The sequence below is a fragment of the Nesoenas mayeri genome, assembly GCF_963082525.1.
Source record: "Nesoenas mayeri genome assembly, chromosome: 9".
NCBI lineage: Eukaryota > Metazoa > Chordata > Aves > Columbiformes > Columbidae > Nesoenas > Nesoenas mayeri.
The window spans coordinates 8258997-8279965 of record NC_137557.1 but is presented as its reverse complement, the minus strand read 5'-3'; the positions used below and the strand labels follow the sequence as shown (position 1 = coordinate 8279965).

Genomic DNA, 20969 nt, shown 5'->3' with positions numbered 1-20969 from the left:
TCGGCGAGGACAGAACAGCGCGGGGCGGCGCGTTCGCGGGCTCGCCGCGGTCCCGCGGCTCGGCGGGTCCGGGCCCGAAGAACCGGGCGGGGCTGGCGGGGTGCCATGCGTGGGCCAGTCCCGCGGAACGCAGCGTGGGCGTGGGCGGACGGGGAGGGTTCGGGCGCTCCTGGTGGCCTCCCCAGCGCTTTGCCCAGTGCCTCGCACCTGCCCGCAGGGGACCCGCCTTTACCCGGTGGATCTTCCCCCGGCAAAGCCGTGGGAGCCGCTGGCCCGTGTGCCCCTGGGGCTTGGGGGGCGTTTGCACCAGCGCCCCCCGGAGCTGCTGCGGGCACTGCCGGGACCGCCGAGGAGCGGGAACAGCCTGAGCTTCCCGCGGTGCTGCCCAGCCGCCCTCGGGGTGCGTGGTGCTTTGGTGCTTTGGTGCTTTGGTGCTGCTCGGCAGCCTCCGCTCTGGAAACAGTTGTGTTTTCGTGATATTCTTAGAATCGTGGAATCATTTCGGTTGGAAGAGACCCTCAGGATCATCGACTCCAACCGTAATTTAACCCTAGCACTAAACCGCCTCCCTAAGAACCTCGTCTAAAAGCCTTTTAAACCCCTCCAGGGACGGTGACTCCACCGCTGCCCTGGGCAGCCCGTTCCAGTGCCTCACAACACTTTCCATTAAGATTTTTTTCCCCGATTTCCAATCTAAACCTCCCCTGGCACAACTTGAGGCCATTTCCCCTTGTCCTGTCACTTGTTACTTGGGAGAAGAGACCAACCCCCTCCATGCTCCAACGTCCTTTCACGCAGCTGTAGACACTGATAAGTTCTCCCTTCAACCTCCTTTTCTCCAGGCTGAACAACCTCAGTTCCCTCAGCCGCTCCCATCACACTTGTGCTCCAGACCCCTCATCAGCTTCGTCGCCTCCTCTGCACTCTCTCCAGCTTCCTCTCTGATGTGCTTGTGCTGCATTTCCAGGCGTCTGGCAGCTGTTCCTGCCCCTTCAGCATTCGCACCTTCCACTCAAGAGTGACCCCCAAAACCTACAGCCCTGAGGCACCTCTGAGCCCACCCGGACACTTCCAGAGAGGATGGGAGGAAAGAAGACATGGTTTCCATGGGTGGTATTTGCCCTCCTGCCAGCTTGGCGAGGCAGCCCCTGTTTGGGTGCTGCGGGCAATGGTGTCTGGCTGTGCCCCCTGCTCAGACAGTTTCATGGAATCGTAGAATCACTCAGGTTGGAAGAGACCCTCAAGACCATCTAGTCCAACCATCACCTAACTCTAACACCAATGCATGTCCCAAAGAACCTCATCTAAATGCCTTTTAAACACCTCCAGGGATGGTGACTCCACCGCTTCCCTGGGCACCTTGTTCCAACGCCTGACAGCCCTTTATGTGACGAATCTTTTCCTAATATCCAGTCTGAACCTCCCCTGGCACAACCTGAGGTCATTCATGAATCCTGATCCCCCTCCAGCCACTCCCAGCCCAGGCCCTGTCCTTATACAGGTCTAGTTGTATCTCCCAAAGTGCTTCAATATTGGCTGAGAGGGGATCATCCATGTACAGACAGTGTGTCCTCAGCTGAATCCCTGCTCTGCCGCCTCTCTCTGCCGCCAGGCACAGCCCTGCAGTCCCTCCTGCCTGGCACAGCTCACACAGCGCTGCTGCCTGCTCTTTTTTTAGCCAGAGAGAACTGTGTGACAACTCCTGCATTCAAAACTAGGAAAACAGGCCGGGAGGCTTCCCCGGGGAGCTCCCAGCAGGCTGGCGGCTGGAGGGCTGCAGAGAGCTCCAGTCCTGGCGGCAGCAGGGACTTTATCAGCACTACAGGACGTGGTGCTCCCTGCCCCCTTGTCATGCTTCTGCCCCTATCCATGCGGGACAAGCATTCACAGCCCCTGCTCTATCTCCTCTTGGATTCTTGTTGTCCCTCGCACCCCATAAACTGCCCCACTGTGACACCTGCGCTGGTCCTCGCTGCTCCTATCTGCCAGCAGCTCCACACCTGCCGCTGACCGACCAGCCAGAGGCTCACGGAGCCGGCACACAGCTCAGCTGTGATCCAAGAAATAAACAGACAGCATTTGTGCCCCCGCTGCGAGGCAGGGCCCTTCCCCAGGGCGGAACGTGACACGCGCTCATCAACCCAAGGCAAACAGTGCGGCCTTTCCATCCTGTGATGGGGGAAGCTAAGGGTGGCACAATGCAATGACAGACCTGCAGTACTGTCCCAGCATCACGGGTGGCCTGTGCCACTCCCACAGCAGTGCTTTGGTGGGTTGTGAAGAGTGGAAGAGTGTAATATGCAACATGCAGCACTCCTTCCCACCGGTTGAATTGCAGGTTCAGGGCTGACATAGTAGAAAACAAGTCTCCCCTGTCTCCTGAAGGACTCTGCAGCATTGGGTATTCCCTGAAATTTCCCTTACCTGTCAAAATGTTCAGGCATCGCTTACGTGGTGCCATCTGCGCCCAGTAACTTGTGACTGAGCCCTTGCTGTGCCACACCTTGTGGCTGAGTTGCTTGACCTTAGATAGTAGTTTGGAAAACAGCAGCAAGGATGGACACAGTGAGAAAATAGAAATGAGCTGCCCTAGGGAAATAAATCATCCCTGTCCTTTTCAAAAATAGGTATCCGCATACCCTTGGGAATCCTGTTGCCTCAGCAAAGAAGCTAACCCGGGAACAAATGCTCCCAGATGGTTTCAGCGCAGGGGTTACAGCTTGAGGAATGATCCAAGAGGTGGATTTGTCATTGCCTGAGGGCAGGACAGCATCTTCCTTCCTGCCTATGCAGCACTAAGTGCATAAACAGCACCAGAAATCAGGTCTGATCCAGCCTGCACAGCCACTGCCCATGTTAAGACCGGGCACACAGAGCTTGACAGGAGAGTCAGCAGATTATCTGGTTAATTACATCCTGTTCTCTCCAAATGAGGTGAGTTTCCAAGACGTTGCCCTGGTAAATTGGCAGGAGCAGGGGAAGACAAATCAAGGTAATTGCTAATGAACTGAACTCAAAATCAGCCCGATATAAATATTCCTCAGGCTTTGCACGCATATTTGCCTTTTGTTTCACTGGGGACATCCCTGGACAGAGAATCATGGGGCAGCATCTACCAGCTCTGGGATGATGAGTGTGATGGGGATGCTCTGCTTTCTGAGGCATCCTCCCAGTCTCTGCTCCTACACTTTCAACCTTTCTCTCTTTTCAGTAGATCTGATGCCCTTGGAGCATCCTTGGATGCTTCAGCAGAGCTATGGAACATGTGCCATCTCAACTCCAGGTCAGGGATGCAATTAGTGCCTGAATCCATACAGTGTCAGAGGTGACAGGGGCAGGTCTGAGCTTACCCAGGTTGGCTGATGCTCACTTGCCAGATGTAGAGAAGGGTCTGCCTGCCCCGAGCACCCTTGGAGGAGCTCCTGCCCCTGGGAGAAGTGTCACAGTTGAGACAGACAAACAACATGGACCAAATTCTTTCAAGATGAAAGTAATAGGTGCCATTTATTGCTACAAGTGCATTTTTATACAATTCTACCAGTTCATGTGTCTTTTCACTATTGGTTACAAGTTACAGCACTAACATCTCATTGGTTAATTTTTCTATCATCCATGTTATTCTTCTATCCCCTTCTCTCTCATGGGTACATCTCTCCTCTCTCCGGATACTCCTTTACCCCCATCCTTCTCATGGGTAAATCTTAATATCTCAAGGCTGATCTCTACTCTCATATTTTCTGTCAAGGATTCCACAGACCCGCTGCAGTTTCCCACAGAGAAGGTGTAGGCAACAGCCAGGACATGCTCACGTTGTTCGGCCCTGAACGGCTCTGTGCCCGACACAAGATTTACCTGAGCACCAAACCAAGTCCTGCAGCTAAAAAGAAAACTGCAGACCACAAGCATGGCAGCAAACATCGAAGTTCAGACAGACTCTGCATCCCGACCCTTCTGCCTCATGCTCTCCCTCCCACACCGTGGGATCTGGCCAAGCTGACAGCAGGGACACTGACTCACAGGCTGTTCCTCTGCTCTTGGCTTGTTTGGGTCTTTCCAGTGCTTCCCAGCAGAGGGTTTCTGCCAAACGAAATGCTGGGCTTCCTGCTCTCTGCAGCCTACTGCCCCTTGGTCAGAGGCCTTGAGAAGGGGAGCCAAAGGCACGAGGCCACTCTGCATCCCCCTGGGTCTCCACCTGCCCTCTGCAGAGCCCCCTGGCAGACTTTTCCACCAGAGTGGTGCTGGGCACAGCACCGTTCTCGTTAGCAGGCAGGGTGCATTGCTGCTGATGAGCTCTGGGATGCCACATCTACCCGGAGCTCAGCTGCGTCATGTTTCATGTTGCCCCCGTGCTGGATGGGATGTGGAAGGAGACAGGCGGCTGCAGCACCAGCACCTTCCCAGCTGCCAGAACACAGAGACGGGGCTGGGGATCCTGTTGCAAGGAGCAGAGCACTTGAGGGGAGCAGAGCACGGCACTGAGGTGCTGCTGGGAGACGCTCATCCCATGCTGCTGGGTACCACACAGGTGTGCCAGGCTGAGCGAGCTCCCCACGGGTGGCACAAGTGTCCCTGCAGGGGCAGGGGACAGCAGAAGTGCCCCCGTGCCTGGAGAAGGGACACCCATGTGTCTGTCCGTCTGCCACTGACCAGCCCTGCCTGAAGCTCAGGGACCTGAAACGGGAGGGGAGGTGGGGAAAGCCCTGCTGAGTCCCAGAGTTGATTTCTCCCTAATTTACCTCTTCCCTGGGGCTTTTCCTGGTCTGAGGCGCTCACCTCGCAGACACGGACTGGCTTGTAAGTGATATTGCCCTGGATATTTTAGCTGAGTTTCCAGCCCTTTATGAGCCGTGTTCCAGTTTCTCCCCCTTGAAACGGTTTTGCTTTCTCCTCATGGCCTCAGCAGGCAACAGTTACTTCCAAACTCCTTATGTAGCCCTTGGATGAGGGCTGTGTGAGGGGATACCCTGCTTCATCTTCCAGGACCCTGCTTCCTCCATCCCTCACCAGCCGCTGTCCCGAGGAGAAGCCCCATCCCCAGAGCAATGGTTCTCACATCCAGCTCACAGACACGGTCTCGCTCAGGTAACCACACTGCGGGTGCAGGGCCATGGCTGTGCTGTTCTGCTTGGGCTCCAGCTCCATCCTTTGCTGATTTACTTCTCTGGTCACTCTCAGAGACCGATGAGGCTTTAGGCACAGCCAGCGCAGGCTCCTCACGCAGCTCAGCGAGGACACCCTGCCCAGGGCTGGGAGATGAGTCAGTGGCCACCCGGGCTTGGCTCCAAGCCTGGGGACAGCAGTCCCTGGGGCAGCCAGCCTGTGTGACCCCAGGAGCCGCTCTGGTCTGAAAAGCAAAACGCATTTCCCATGGGGGACAGTGCTGGAGCAGTCACGGGGAACAGCACTCCCTGTCACATGGGGAATGCCCAAGGATAAACACCCAGGAGATCACTTTCTCCATGAGAAAGGCTTGTGAGTCTGCAGACTAATACTTTCCGTGCCCTCTCTATGTTCTTCATTCACATACAACTTTTTGCACCAGTGCTAAACTGGTAACACTTCCTTCCCTGGGCTTCTTGGTCTTCAGAGCCTAGGTTAGTCCAGAGTCTACCCTAGCTTTGTGCTTCTGTTTGATTCTGCACTGGGCCATAAAAAATGATGTGGCAGCCCACAAGCAGGTCCTTTTTCTCCATTCAGGGGTGCACAAGGTGGGAGGTAGCAGAGCTGCCTTCTATTTTCTCAGCTAACCCTTTTTTAGTTCTGATCCGTGTGGATTCCTGTAGCAGAAGCTGGAAACAGCCTTTCCCAAGCAGGTATATAAGGGTAAACCAGAGAGACTTGCATTTCAGTAATAAACAGTGTCTGGTAGGAAGGAATCCATGGACTGAGCTGGAAAAATAAAGACATCTCTTTTGGAAATACGAAGAGCCAAGCAAGATATGGGGCTGAAGAACCACCGCCTTGAGACTGTGGAGATGGGCAGGGAAATGCTGTGCTGCAGAGGGTCACAGGGACAGGACCTCGTGTCACCTGCATAATGAGAAGTGAACCCACAATATCCAGCCAAGGCTGCTGGGAGCCAGGAGGGAATTTCCTCTAAACAGCTGGGGAAAATACCCAGGAGAAGGATGGCTGGCCACTCTTTGACCCAGGGACTCATTTCAAGAGCTCCCTAGCAGACTTCAGCCCATCCTTCCGCCCCCTCCCACCCAGGGCCCTTATGCCACCAACACAGAGCAGACACTGGTGGGAATTGTTGCTCTGTTCCTGCTCCCTTGCTCCAAGCCTTGGCTGCTCCCCTCTCCGGGGCAGGGTAACTCCTCATCTCTCACCTTGTCCAAGGGAGGAAAAGGGCTCTCACAGCATCCCCTGCCGGAGCAGCCCCTGCCCTGCCTGGAGGAGATGCTACACGAGGAGTTCTCCATCCATCCATCCATCCATCCATCCATCCATCCATCCATCCATCCCTCTGCCTTTGTCCTGCTGCTGGCACCAGATGCACCATCTCAGGAAGGAGGCAGCTCTGCTTCCCACCCCCTGATCTGCCAGAACAGAAGCATGGGGAGCTTTGATCAAGGCCCAGCTATCTATGCTCTGATCGCTGCCTTTCCTGCAAGGGCCCTGCTCAGTGCTGAGGGCACATTTCCTTTAACCCTTCCTTTCCTGCGAGCCTGGAGCTCCACAGGAAAAGCATATTTGTCAGAGGTCTCAGCCCAAGGGGCTTCACATTTCCAGGGATGGCTGGGAACCGAGAGATATTCAGTAGCTGTGCCTTTTCAAGGATCCATTCACTTACTTGTGCCCCCAGAGTTTTGTTTTAGAAAAGCTTTGTGTTGGGGCTGCCTTAAGATCTAATTAATAAAGGGAGAGAAGGGGAACTTTCTCAGGGGAACTCTGGCAGTCCCCTTCCATCACATCAAAGCTGGTGAGAGATCATGTTATCTTGACAGATGTTGTACACTACAGATCTGGTTACTGAACTTATGTTTCCTATGGACTCATTCCAACAATTCTTTTAATTTGCCAGGGATATATTTCAGGCTGTAATATGCACACGGTTGCAGAAAAGTAGAAGGAAGTAGCTGATTAATGACTTTTTTCCTGGTAGTGTAGATGTGCTGGTTCCAGCTGCAGTAGATAACAAAGAAAAGGTAACACACTGGAAACCACAGGAAAAAAATCAAAGTGTTTTGGATCAGAGGCTCCTTTTCTGTTTCTTTGAAGCCAAAACAATTAATAATGCTATAATGCAATGTGCTAAGCCAGGGGATGAGGGTCCACACCTGGGACACGCTGAAGTGTTCATCACGGTGCTCCCAACACTGTTCTGTCCCATCAGCTGGGGTATTCACCAAAGGCAGCCAAGATACCTTGGCTCTGGAGGCACCTTCCCCATCTCCACTTGGAATGCTTGGGTGCCCTAAACAGATATATTATTTCTATTTCTTTTTATCCTTTTGCCATCAACCACAGTTTGAAGCACCGGTGACACCACCAATCACAAGGGTTGTTGCCTGCCACCTTGTAGTTAGCAAACTTGTTTCTTGCTTGATGCAGTCACCTGCAATTAAATGAAATTATCAGCTCCATGGGGCAGGAATGCACCCCCTCCTCGGCACTCGGGCAGCTCCTGACCCAGCCAGGCTGCCGGAGCTGGGCTGGAGCGCCTCTGGGGCTGTCTGTCCACATCACAGGGCCTCCAGAGAAGGACTCCAGGCAGTGCCAATGCTATATATGGGAGGGAGTAAACACTCTTAGCAGGATTGTAACACTTAGCTTTGATCCTTGGCCCTTAGAGATAACCCAGCAGCTCTGATCCCTGCGCAGTGCAGATGCACAACTAACCTCTTGGGCAGAGGCACATGTAAAGATCTGGCTTGGAATTTGAAGGGGTGTCTGCAATGATGTGAAGTGCAAAACAGGGCAAAAGTGAGCCCAGAGACACCATGGCTGTACTAACTCGGTGCTGATGCAAAAAGAGAGTCCAGAGCGTGCAGCTGTAAACACGCAGCAGAGCTCAATGCTCCCCCCCAGGGCTGGATGGTGGAGGAAACATCACAGAGACATCACCCAGAACTACTCTTACCTATAGGTGACCCAGGTGTTCAGCTAGAAACTTGATCTCAATTGTCTCTCTGCCTGCAATCACAGGACATCAGAGAGTGACCTGATAAACGCTGGCAGTAAAATGTGTTTTAAACCGCCTCTGTGCATTCCACTGTGCAAACCACTGCAAACACACTGAGGAAATAGAAAAGTGATAAAGCAACATCGAAAGTTGGGCTTAATTCACATCAGACTGTAGCCACATTAAGTGCTCTGCAGAGAGTTTTTAAAGACAGAGGAGGCAGCAATAGGTCTCACAAAAGCTGTGCAATGTTGGAGCTCATTTTTCCCACCCACATGAAGAGCTGCTGTATTTTCAAAGCAGGAGCAGCTGGTGATTGATGCTACGTGCACCTCACTCTGACAAGGAGCTGGGTCCGAACAGGGTATTTTCCATTAGTTCAAACTGGTTCAATTCTCTGTCTCTAAGGGGAAGCCAGATGCTGCTCACTGATGGGGAGGAGCTTTTGCACAGAAGTGGTTTGAGACCTTGCTCTGCTTTCCTCCAGTGACTCTCCTTTGCCTCTATCACACAGTTTCCAGCAGTCACGCGTTTTTCAGGAGGAGGAACTGAGCCACGAGTTGAAGATGTGATATGGTCACAGAACAAGCTGGTGACCACCCCAGGAACTGAGCACCACCACACTGCTCCTATCACGTAACCTCATGCTGGAGGAGGTGGTCCTGGTGCTTTGAGTCTTTACACCCCCCAGACCCCACGTGCTGCACTCTCGGTCCTGGGGAGGGGGCACGGGTGGTCTGGAGATCGGGCCATTCTTTGGTTATCAGTATTAGGCTGGGTTTGTTATTCTAAGCATTGTGGGGCTGTGATGCCTGTTAACCAGGCTGCAGACCCTAGAGCTGCCTCCTGCTCCTCGAGCATCATCCTCATTGCTGCAGCCGGGGCTGGGGAGGTTCCTGTCCTCCCACGTTGCGATGGAGAGCAGCAGCAGCAGCAGCTGCAGCGCTTTGTTTCCAGTTGACCTGACTAAGCCAAGATTACCACAGGGCTTTTCCTATTAGTGGCTCAGAAACAGCTGGGAGACTCCCCCCCATCTGCAGAGCGTGGGACAGGCACGTGACACGGCTCTGTTGGGCAAAGCAAACCTGCTCCAGCCATACACATTCCTGTTCAGGGATTTCTGTAGCCTTAACAAACAGCCTCAAAGATTCAGACTGATCAGTATTTCCCTTTGGGGTACACCTTCACTGCAAGCTCTGACTTGGCTAACCCAGGCTGTCCTTTGTCCCAAACTTTTCAGTGTCCCACAACAGTGATCCCCATGGTTCCACTGGTTGATGCAATGAGAGGAGATATGAGCAAGTGCTGTGGCCACCCAGGCTGAGACCCATCCTCCTTGTACTCTGGCTCTAGTCCATCACTTGGGGGCCAACAGTCCCCCAGGACACCTGTGTTTGTTGGCCATTAACTGTGCCAGTCCCCCAGAGAGCCCAGGGGGGCCTGGGGTCAGCGATGCAGGGGGAAAATGTGGGGCTCCTGAGGATACGGGCACCTGGGTGTTGCGGTGGCATTGCAGCATGGCTGCTGGTGCTCAGGCAGAACTTCCCCAAGTAGTAAAAACAATTAGCTCAGCAAAACAAGATGAACACGGGGGTGGTTGTCTCAGGAGCCCCCAGGGAACCAGTCCTTCTCTTCCTTGGGGGAGAAACCAGGAGACAGCTGTCTCTGCTGCTTTCTCCCCCAGCAAGAGAGCAGACCAAGTCTCCCCAAGCCCTGAAAAATTACTCACTGCTGCCTTGAGTTCCCATCCCCTCATGGTCTGGACACAGAGCTGCTTGCCTTCCCCTGCGACCTCAAGCAGGAGTCTCCAAAAACCCGTTGCTTGCCTCCATCACCCCGGCGTGCAGCAGGGCTGTCCCCTGGGACCTGGCCACTCGGGGGCCTGGCAGAGCCCCAGCACCAGCTGCAGCAGCAAGGACAGAGCCGTGTTTGACTTGCAGCTTCCCTTCTTTCCCAGTTTTCAGCTGCACAGCCACAGTCCCAGAGGCCCAGCACTCTCTGACCTTGCTGTCCTCGTTTGCTTCTAAAACTGGCTGATCACACTGGCAACTCTAAAATTGGCATCCCAGCTGGTCTTTTCTCCACCACATGGGATTCCAGGCACCACCAGGGGCTCTCAGCATTTTTAATTATTCTTCTCCTTTTTTTGAAGCCCTTTTCGTTCATTCTGGTTGTGGTGTTTCCAATGGGACAGAAAGCTCCTCTCCCCACAGGCTGCTTGCTGTGTCCTCTCTCAGGCTGGTGAATCCTTCCCACACACCTTGCGGGGACAAATGCAGGCTGGCAGTTCCCTGGTAGCATGTGCCAGGCTGGAGGGCAGAGGATGCACTGTGGAAAAGCCCAAGGGCTTGAGGACACGTGGGGCAATAGAGACCTTGACTCCAGCAGCATTGGCAGTCCCTGCAGCGTTGCTTTCCTTATGGACCTGCTGCCAGGCACCAGGGAAACATCCCGTCTTCCCAGCAGTGCAGCTGGCGCAGATGTGAAGTACCTAATAACCAGCTGAGCTGTCAACAAGCATCTCCAAGGAGGATGAGAGCAGGTGGTGAGAGAGCTAATGGCACCCACAAATGGTGTCCTGGGGGAGGGGAGTGCAGCAGAGGAAAGTGATGGCCATCACTGCTACCCAGCATCACTGACACCTGGTGGGATGGATGCTGACAACTTCACAGCGGATGTAGGAAATGGGGAGGGTTTGGGGCAATGAGAGGGAAGACAGGACTACTGGCAAGTTCATCATCTGCAGGATGGTCCAGGAGGTGATGCTGGTCCCTGCCTGATGTGCACCCAGAGCTGCTCGGAGGAGCTGCAGCGGCGTGGGTGCTGGCAGGGAGAGCAGCAGGAGGGAGCACTTTGCGCGCTCACCTGTGGTTCTCAGGGCTGCATGCATGCACCGTTTTCCCACAGTACATCCTGATGGTGCCCATCAAGCAGGCCCTGCACAGCCACATGAGCATCTGGGTAAGACAGACACATTGTAACCCAGGTCAGCCGTGGGACCTTGTCACCGTGTCCAGCTCTGCTGTTTCCACACAGCTGGGAGCAGTGCCACCTTCACCTTGGTGAGCCTTCAGCTGTTTTTGCAGCAGCAGAAAAGCAGTGGGCCGAGCGTGTCCTGCCCTGGCGTGGGCTGTGACCGTGTCCCTTGGAGCCTGTTGGGAGGTTGTGCTGTGCTGTGCCCCAGCCACCACCTCTGGGTTTTGTATGGTTTAAACCAGTTCCCCCACCACTGTGTCCAGCACAGTGCCACCTCTGGCACACCGCTCTGACGTGGCCGTTGTACTCTCCTTGTGCTCTGGCTTGGGGACAAGCCTGAACTGCTCTCAGAAAGGGGGTAGAGGAGTTTCTCCCCACACGCTTAGTAGGGCAGAGTAACCGGGACCACCGCTGCACATCTGCAGACTGTGGCCAATAGTCAGCTGGGGGGATGTAACAGCCAAGGCCAGACTGGTATAGCTGGGCGCGTCCCAGTCTGTTAACATTCATCCAAACACATCTCCTGCTTTTTTTATTTTACCATTTTTGAGCTTTCCATTAACTTCATCAAATAAACAGCCACACAACACAGCCAAGGCTCAAGCCTGCTGTGCCTGCTGTGCCTGTGAGAGCCGGCAGGCTCCAGTTTGACCCGTGCTGCAGATTTCTGTCCATTACTCATTAACCATGGCTGTGGTGCAAGCCGTAGGAAGCACGTAACTTGCTACTGTGCCTAACTCTGCACCAGCTTCTGGTTTCTGGGCAGCGCTTTGCCCTTGAATCAATCTTGTCCTCTGAATAATTAGGTTTATAGAAAAAAGGTTGAACGATCGGTCTGGAGATGGACTGCCTTGAACTGATTTCGTGAGCTGGATTACACTTTAAAAGTTGCAACAGCTTTATGAGCTTCTGGCTTCTTCCTGTAAGAAAAAAAACCAGTTTTGAATTAGTTGCTGCTAATTGTGTTGGAAGGGTTTTATTTGTATTCCACTCTCCCAGAGCCCAAAGAAAGTAGCATATGAAATGAGATAGTGTACTTTTCCCATGCTCTGTCCTCCTGACCTGAATGATGAATTACGAACCAAATTTAAACTGTGTGATGCAGTGCAGTATTGCACCTTTTACTTCTACACTCTGACAAGCATAAGTGCTGCAGAAATAGGGCAGGATGATCAAAATCTGCAAAAAATATAACGCCGAAAGGTATTTGGTGCAAAAGCATGGCTATTTGTAGAAGCTTTCAATAGCAAGAGTAAAACACCGTTAGCTTGGCTAGGAAGGTTCATCCTCGCACATGAACTGAAGGCGATGGGTGGTACTGTTCTGGAGCAGCATCTCTGCCTGGATCAGCCCAGGGGCCTTATCTTCTGAAACAGAATCACTGTGAACGCCCACACCGTTAACCATTTTGCGCAAACATCAAGCAAGTACAGTTCATTTCCAGGAAAGCCAAATGCGCAGGTGTATTAAGATATTAATGAACTCCTCCCAGCTAAAACAGGTCAGGAAGAAAAGGAAAGATTCATCTTTTCTCTTGGTCCAAACGCATCACATCTCTCTTCTGTATTTTCCCAGGGGAGGGGTGGGAAAATCACTGCTCCCCGCTGTGTGAGCTGGCCTCCACTCTCTGCAATTTCTGATCGGCAACGCAGATTGTTCAGCACTGAAGCAACATAAAGCACACAGACTTGAATGTCTGAATGAGTCATTTGCAGAGCTGCAAGCACCACGAGACTGCAGTGATGACAAGGTGTGAGCTTGGAGAGGGTCCGTGCTACAAAGCGAAGAGTCCCTGTGGTGTTACTTGGGTCTTGAGCATCCCGCAAGGCCCTGTGCCCCACATGCCATTAAAATCAGAGCCGCCACATGGAAAGTGCTGAGTTCCAGGACATGGTGACTCATGGCACTGGATCTTCCATGCTCCGACCCTGCTGACCCATTTCTGTGTGGCTATGGCTGGAATGGGGGAGAGGATTTTGGTACCAGCTCCATATGGGGAGATAATTAGCTCCATGCTCTGGGTGGGGATGGAGCAAGATGGGCATGAAACATGTATGGTGTGTGTGCATAGTCTTGTAGACAAACATCAGTGTCCAGCAGGCAGAGAGATGCCTGGCGTGGCATGGACAGGCCTTCTATCCAGGTGTTGCTGCAGGCAGTTTGGAGGCGAGCGGTCACGAGCCTCCCCAGACCCCGCACGCAGCAGCAGGGTTATTGGGAAGACTCAGGCGCTAGCAGCACTAGATGTGTGCAGGGAACATTTGTGACTCTTCTTGTTCTTCAATGCAAACCAGGTCCAAATCCATTAGATACCATAACTTTTCTTAAATTAAAGGCACCCATACCCATTTTTTGCTGTAACAAGTAACGACTTGTTACGCAATAACATTATTGCTGATTATTAACATATTTGTTTGCAGGAAACTGGACTGTGGTTTTCATGTGACAAACCCAGCCCACTGGTGTCCCAAAATAGTTTTTATGCTGGTGAGATGGGAATGGTTGAGCAAGTCGCAGCTGTCTGACAGTGCTGCTACACGTACCACATTGGCTCCTGCCCCTGCCATCTCTTCAATGGGATGTTAACTCTGGAGCCTAAGGATGGTGGACTAAAAATTACTGTTCTCAGTGATCTTCTTGTTATTGCTTTTGCCACAAATACTTTCCTCTTCCTCTTAAGTTATGAAAGTGGATATAAGATATGAAAGAAAATGAGTAGCGATGTCTCTCCACTCTCCAAGTGTAGGCAGTACACAGGTATTTCAGCAGCCCCAGATCTCTGAGGCTTGTTTCAATCTGCTAAGCTGCCCACATAGGTTGGCACCTCCTAGGAAAGAGAAATATGGCCCAGGTGAGGCTAAATTATTGCTTTCCAGAAGAGTGACTTGCAGTAGCAGTATCTTTCAGTCTGCTCTGAGAATCCAAAGTCCAAAACTAATAGGCTGTGTGTGGGAGAGAGGCCTGAAAATGATGGACAATAAAAGATCAGGCACTGCACAGGGATAGAGAATCAGGAACAAACTGATGAATGCAGTCTCTCCTGACCTCCCTATTTCTGGACTTGTTATGGTTTGCAGCGCTGCAGGCTAAATTTGAGGTCATGGGACTTTTCCTTCAGCCATCCAATTAATTTCCGAGTTCTGCACTTCATGGCTGAGATCTCTGATCAGCGAGAGAGTAAAAAAGCACCAGCAAGCGTAACAACTGTCAGCGGGTTCATCGGGAAGGGCTGAATCCAGGAAATCCATGCCAAAGAACACACGCCTCAGCAGCTGGGACCTGGCATCCCAGCGGGGAAGGGTAAGATGATGTCCTCTGTGCATGAGGTACATAGGAAAGGAGATTCGGGAGAGAGAGAAGGACAGCTCCCCACAGGGGTGTCCAGATTGGTGTCAGAGGAAGACGCCTCCTCAAGCACCATCTGGCCTGACCAAAGCATGTTGTGTTCCCTGGCCATCCTCGCACAGCCCAGAGGTCTGGAAAGAGGCACTGGGCTGGTGGCAAGGCTGCCATGATAGCCCTCAGCTCCTGCCAGCCCAAAGCCTCTCCTGGCATTCCATATGTCTCCTATGGGGAAAGATGCGGCAGGAGAGTTGGATAAATAAAGACCATTACTCCCACAAACTGAGCCTTGGTTTTCCTGGTCCACCCAGACATGCTCCATTATCAGCTCCAACGGCTCAAGTTGCTTTGTTTCAAGTATAACTGTCAATTGGTTGCTGATGTTTGTTTTGGGGTGGAGGGGAGCAGATTCTGGACACCTCTAAGAAAGCTAATTGTCAGGTGTTGTTTCTTTCCCCCATGGTCTGCAGGTGTTGGCTTTGAAGCTGCCGTGTGCTCTTTGGTCTGGCTGTGCTTTTCTTGCTGCAGCCAGGGCTGGTTACGATAAATCCCAGATCTTGAATCAGGGCAAGTTTTAATACTGTATAGGCCTTGTTTATGTAACAGCTGCCATCCCGCAGGGATGAATCCGGGACTCACAGCAATAAAAGCATTAGCTGCTGCCACTGGAGCTAAAGATGTAGCTCCTCTGGCTGGTAGCACCAGCACATTTATATCCTTCAGAATAAATGCTGGAGGAAACTCGTGACACACTTATAAGTGGGTTAAGCCTACACAAGCATTTTCTTCCCACCATCAGACTAAGGGAGTATGTGCACTCGCAGGACCACAGGTTTGAAAACACAGCTGATGTTGCCATTGGCCCATCACCCAGAGCTGGCGTGAGCAGAGTCTGCGCATCATTATTTACCAGCACAGTTTTGTACTGGCACTCACACCCTCCCTTTTACTCTCAAATCTGCTCCAGCACTGGAGAAACCAAGGACAGAACAAGTGTAGGCAGAGCCTTGGCTCCTTGGCTTAAACAACACCCTCTGCTCATCTTTCCTAACACATTTTGCAACCACTTTGGCATAACTGAGGTTCATGTTCTTCTTTCCCTCTAGGCACACAATACAGAGCTTTTGGGCTTCAACATCTCATCAGCTCAAAAACTGCCAGCCACCTCTGAAAAGCAGCTCTGGCTGCTGCCACAGCCCAGGGGCCAAAGACACGCTCATGCTCAGAACAATTGCAGGTCAACACCCTAAAATACAAGTAATTCACCTTGAAGCTTTAACAGTTTAATTCTTGCCATCATTCACACCTTGTCCTTTCTGTTTATGCTGTTTAACTACACTGCTCAGTAACTGCACATCTATCTACCCCAACACACCAGCATTTATGATGCAGACAAAGGTCTCTTTAGTGGCTGTTCAAAGACTTACTCTAAATTGCCTCCTGCCTTAAAATCCACCTTTTGCTGGGAGTTGGCACTTATAAAGCATGAAGTGTACCTTGCAGCTTCCTTCCCAATAAAATCTCAGCCAAATCAATCTGGAATTGCATGATTGTGAGTCCTGGGGAACAGATTGCAGGAAAATGCAGTGGCCATGTGTGCTTTCAGCTGCCACACTATGGAAAGGGCCTTGCTTCTGTGTGTTTGTCTGTCAGTCCTGTCCCAAAGTGTTAGAGCACTTGCAACAGAGCTGGTTCTCATTTTTGCCAGAAATTGAGTTGAAGCTCTGCAGGATGTGTAATCGTATGTGTCACAGAGCTCTGAGGGGATCCTCTTGTACCTTTAGGGTGTCCTTGAATCGTTGCTTGCACGGTGACACCTGTTACCTGTGTTGTTGGCTTGTGGGCTTGGAAGGAATATTCTGGGGTGAGTTTTACTTCCAGATTCCATCTCCCATTTTCACTTATTTCAGCTTTTCTATCAAATTCATTCTCACAAACATTCCTAACGGGAGATCAAGGACTGCGGTGCAAACAGGCACTTGTTATATAAACCACTTAAATGAGACACTGGTCAAATTTGGCTGCTGGAAAGATGTTAGATGAGGACAAGGTATTTAAACACAGCAGGGGAGGAGCTGCGCTTCAGATATTTACAGACCCGAGAGGAAATACAGCTGTGTCCATCTCCTCCTCCAACGACGCCCCTGAGGCAGGGGCTGGATACCCTGTCACACTGTGCTGGGGGAGTGGGGGCATTGCTGCCCCTCAGCCACCGCCACGCAGGGATGCAGGGCCGCGCTCCATCCCCTTCAGCTCACAGCCCGTGTAGCTGGTCTGAATCCCCGCAGCAGCCGCTTCCCTTGGCTCCCGCGGGTGCTGCTCCAAGCCCGGCTCGCTGCAGAGCTGCAGGGCTGTGCCTGACGGGTGCACACAGAAGCCGGCGCTCCCCCAGCTGTGCTCCGAGTTAAGCCCTAGATAAGAACACGGTCCCACTTTCCCCGGCCGAAAGGCTGTAAATAGCCGGCAGCAAGCGAGGGCTGGTGCAATCCACCAACCGGCGGAGCAGGCGGGTGCAACCGCTGGAGACACCGCCGCTGCTGCTCCGGCCGTCCCCGCCCCCCCTTTGCCTCCGCAAACCAGGCAGCGCCCTGCGGCAGTGCCTGCGGCGGGACGGGGCGGGGAACCGAGAGCACCCGCGCCCTCCCGCAGCTCGGCTGCGGGTCCCTCGGCTCTGCGTGCGGCTGCCCGAGCAGACCGGGTGCTCCGGCCCATCCCACATTCGCTGCGCGGGGTGCACGGTGCCGCACCGCACCACGTTGCGCTTGCATTGCACTGCGCTGCATGACGCTGCGTTGCACCGCGCTGCTGCCGTAACCTGCGGCTCGCGCCGGCCGGTGGCGAACGTTCCAGACCCCCCACGCTGCGGCAGGAGCGGCGGGAAGGAACCGGGCGGGGCACGGCTGGGAGGGGTGGGCAGACGGCTGTGGCCCCCGCGCGGGGCCTCCTGGGAAACGTAGTTCTCAGCCGCTAGAAGTGTGCGGCCGCCACGGCGGCCTGGACTACATTTCCCGTGGGGCGCCGCGCGGGAGCGGCCACGGCAGTCCCCGCCCTCCTCTCTGCGCAGGCGCACTGGGCACGCCGGAACCGCTATAAGGGATGTTGTTTGGCGTCCCAGCCGCTGAGTGGGGAAGCTGCAGCGGGGCCAGTCGCCGGGCGGAGGTGAGCGGGGCCGGCTGGTCCGCCCGTTACCGGGGGCCGGTGCTGAGGTGGGGGCGGGAGGCCACCTGGTGCGTGGGTGAGGGGGCCACCGCGCGGCTGAGGAGGCGACTTTGCCTCCCTCTTTCCTGTGAGGAGGCCGGTGGAGCAGCCCCGTTCCCCCCTCCCGCTCCATCAGTGAAGAGCGCCGCGCCTCCCTCCCGCCGAGAGCTCGGGGCATCGCTGTCACACAGAATCACGGAGTGTCAGGGGACCTCAAAAGGGAAGGGACCTCAAAAGATCATCTAGTCCAATCCCCCCGCTGGAGCAGGCGGAGGATCTGCCGCTGAGCAGGCAGGGCCTCTCTTGTTTACGCCGGTGCGGCGGGGGAGGGAACCGGGAACACCACCCCCGAGCTGCCGGGCGCTGGCCCGCTCCCCTGTGGCCGGAGGGGTGCAGAGTCAGGGGTGCTGCAGGCCCCGGACCCGCCGCCCTGCGGCATCCTCGCCCGGAGCTGACACGGGGCCCCGGGGGGGCGGGAGCAGCGCCGAGCTGTGCCGGGCGGGGGGCGGCGTTGGAGGCGGCCGGTGCCAGCGGGCGGGGAAGGAGCGGTTTGTGCAGCCCGGTGCACCGAGCCGAACCTGCGGATGCAGATTCTGACTGATGCAGCTTAATGAGGCTTCTTCCGTCGTGCTAGTTTAAGGCAAGGGACAGAATGTAATAAAGCAGAGTTATAAAACAAAGTCTTACAGTGGGAGGTGATTTTTCTCCTTGGGACTCTGATTCTCCTTCTGACCTTCTAGGGCAGTTTTGTAGGTTAAGGGAAACCCTGCAGCACTGAAGATGTGATTCTGTCCTGTGTATGTTCATACTTAATGATAGCCCAAGCTTATGGAGTAAGCAAATAAGGCTATAGAGAAGGAATATCTATTTCTTTATTGGTGTGGAATGATTAATTTTATTATGTGGTATCTCTAGAGGGATCGGTTTTGCAAAACTTTGTACTGGTAAGTTATTGCATATGTGCAACTAACAAAACAGTTAAAGTATTTGATCTTCCAAGTAGAGTTGCTCAAGGTTTCAACTAAGTACTGTAGGTATTACTTTAATCTGTGAGGTTGCATAATGGTATTTCAGAGTTCTAAAGGAGGAAGTGTAACAGCACTCTAGTGCATTGAGAATCATTGTACTATTTGGTTACCTCAGGGTATGTTTAAACTAGTTCAGGAGAAGTTAGTCTTGTGTGTGCTTCCAAAGTCATGTTAATGCAGTTTGTAATAAACCCCTTATATGCTTGCTTTTTGATTCTTTTTGCTTAAGAACTTCAAAAATAGATGACTAAAAGTAACTGGTGTGTTGGGCATCGCATATAATTAAGTGGAATTTAATTATTTTTCAGATACTTGAGGTGAAAATACACGTGTAAACCCTGGCGTTTACAGAAGATGAAAGACATCGACATAGGAAAAGAGTACATTATACCCAGTCCTGGGTATAGAAGTGTGAGGGAGAGAGCCAACTCAGTGCAGCATGAAGAGCAGGAAGGGTCAAAATTTCAGCATGCTAAATATAAGGTCAGTGTTTATACTTTTCATTGTTTGTTTTGCAGTCTATGCTTATTAAATTACGTGCAGCAGCCGCCTTCTTGCTGTGCCAGCTCTATATAGATTCACTGCATTGAAGGTCAATAACGAATATTCCCTGTTGTGTGAAAAAGGTCATTCCAAGGGGTACTGTAGCTAGCTTAGTAACATGTATGAACACTTAAGACTTTTTAAACTTTTAAATGCCTTTGTAGTAACATTTAAACAAAATGTACTTTTTTCAAATGTTCAGATCTTGATGTGAATTCAGGAAATGTTTTAAGCTTTTGTATTTGAGAATCATTACAACAAAGTAAAAACAGTGAAGAACTAGGCACAAATTCTGAACTGTTCAGTGTTGGCAGCTGAAAAAACTCTTAATCATGCTGTGTCTTTATCAAGGATTAACTTTCTAAAGCAGATGTCTAGCTTGTTCTGGTAGCAAGACTTTTACATTTTCCCTCAGAAGTAATCTGTATTGAATACTGTTTCTTCTCTTGTTTATGTATTTGACATGGCGAGGTTCTTTTGTAATTAATTCTAGTTTAATTTGAGAGCTGGGTCTTGAAATAATCTCTGGCTTAGACCTTGGATGTCGTTGTTCTGAGCTTCTAATTTTTAGAGCTTGTTCCCAGTGAAAAGAGTGGATATACCAAGTGCTATGTGGGGGGGTGAAGCGCTCAGATAAATGGAAATACCCACACTGGTGAAAGGTGTGGTCTGAAAGTAGTAGCCTGTGCCAGTTGATGAAGGTTAAAATATTAGCTGCTCTGAATGCTAGTACTGAAATATTTTCTTGCATATCTTGTTCATAGCATTTCCTAAAATACTAATGGAGAACTTTCTGAAGTGAGACAAAGTTAATACTGCTTATGTCTGATTTCTTACAATGACAAGGGCCTTGCAAGTTTTTGCTGGGCATTCCATGTCGATTGCCTGTGACAGACCTGGCGTGAGAGGGTTGGAAATGGGGGTTGTCACTGTAATTGTATGGAAGACTTGTGAAGATTTTTAAAAGGCTTGAGTTTTGCTGCATTATACTACACACTGGGATGCTGTGTACTTCAGATAAGCCTTACCTTGCTTCACTGGGGCTTAAAGGGTTTTGCCAGCTGTTTATGTGAGGTAACAATGCTGCACTGCTGTTTTTTGAGACAGGAGTGCTCTGCAGCAGGCTGAGTGCAGTTGGTACCTGCAGCTCCGTGTCCCTACAGGCTCTATGACTCAGCAGAGCGTTGCTGACGGTGTTCGGAGGAAGGTGGAGTGTCTGATTGCATTAGAGCAGGCTCTGATGTAGAACTAAGAGCTCTCTGGAGTCACAGTGCAGCTTCTTGCCATCCACTGCACATCATCCAGTAGCAAATCTGCTCTGTCACATTAGTGGTGACAACAGGGATGCCATTGGCGGACAGCTTTGTTTCCTGACCACTGGCAGTGGAGTTAGCAGTAATCATAGCATGTTGTCTCTGCCCGTTGTTCTGCATCATCTAATCATGTTCATGCCTGTTTTTAATGTTTCAGGACAAAATCCTTATTTCTAAACCTTTTAAATGGATTAAATAAAACCAGCATATTGGTTGTTTTTGAAAGCTGGAAGGAAGTTAAATCCTGCACATTTGTACAGCGTGGCATCGAAGTCTATAACTTTGAGGCAACTTCAGATCAGCTTAACTATTGCTGTAGTCTTGTTTACCCTTCTCACCCTACCTTACCCTTCTACCCCTATTACTTATTTGCCTATGCGGTGTGACTACAGAGTAGTAGGTGTAGATAACTGATTGCAAATCAAGGATTTTGTAAAACTT

The 20969-nt window shown here is 52.0% G+C and overlaps 1 protein-coding gene across 3 annotated transcripts in view; it reads left to right on the top strand.

Moving 5' to 3' along the window:
- Positions 1-17499: 17499 nt before the first annotated feature.
- ABCC5 (ATP binding cassette subfamily C member 5) overlaps positions 17500-20969 on the top strand; it is a 47579-nt gene continuing 44109 nt past the window's right edge. For all 3 annotated transcript variants that reach the window (XM_080349359.1, XM_080349360.1, XM_080349362.1), the window contains exons 1-2: positions 17500-17605; positions 18981-19155. In XM_080349359.1, the coding sequence (XP_080205485.1) occupies positions 19027-19155 (129 nt within the window). In that variant the 5' untranslated portion in view covers positions 17500-17605; positions 18981-19026. The remainder of the gene's footprint in view (positions 17606-18980; positions 19156-20969) is intronic.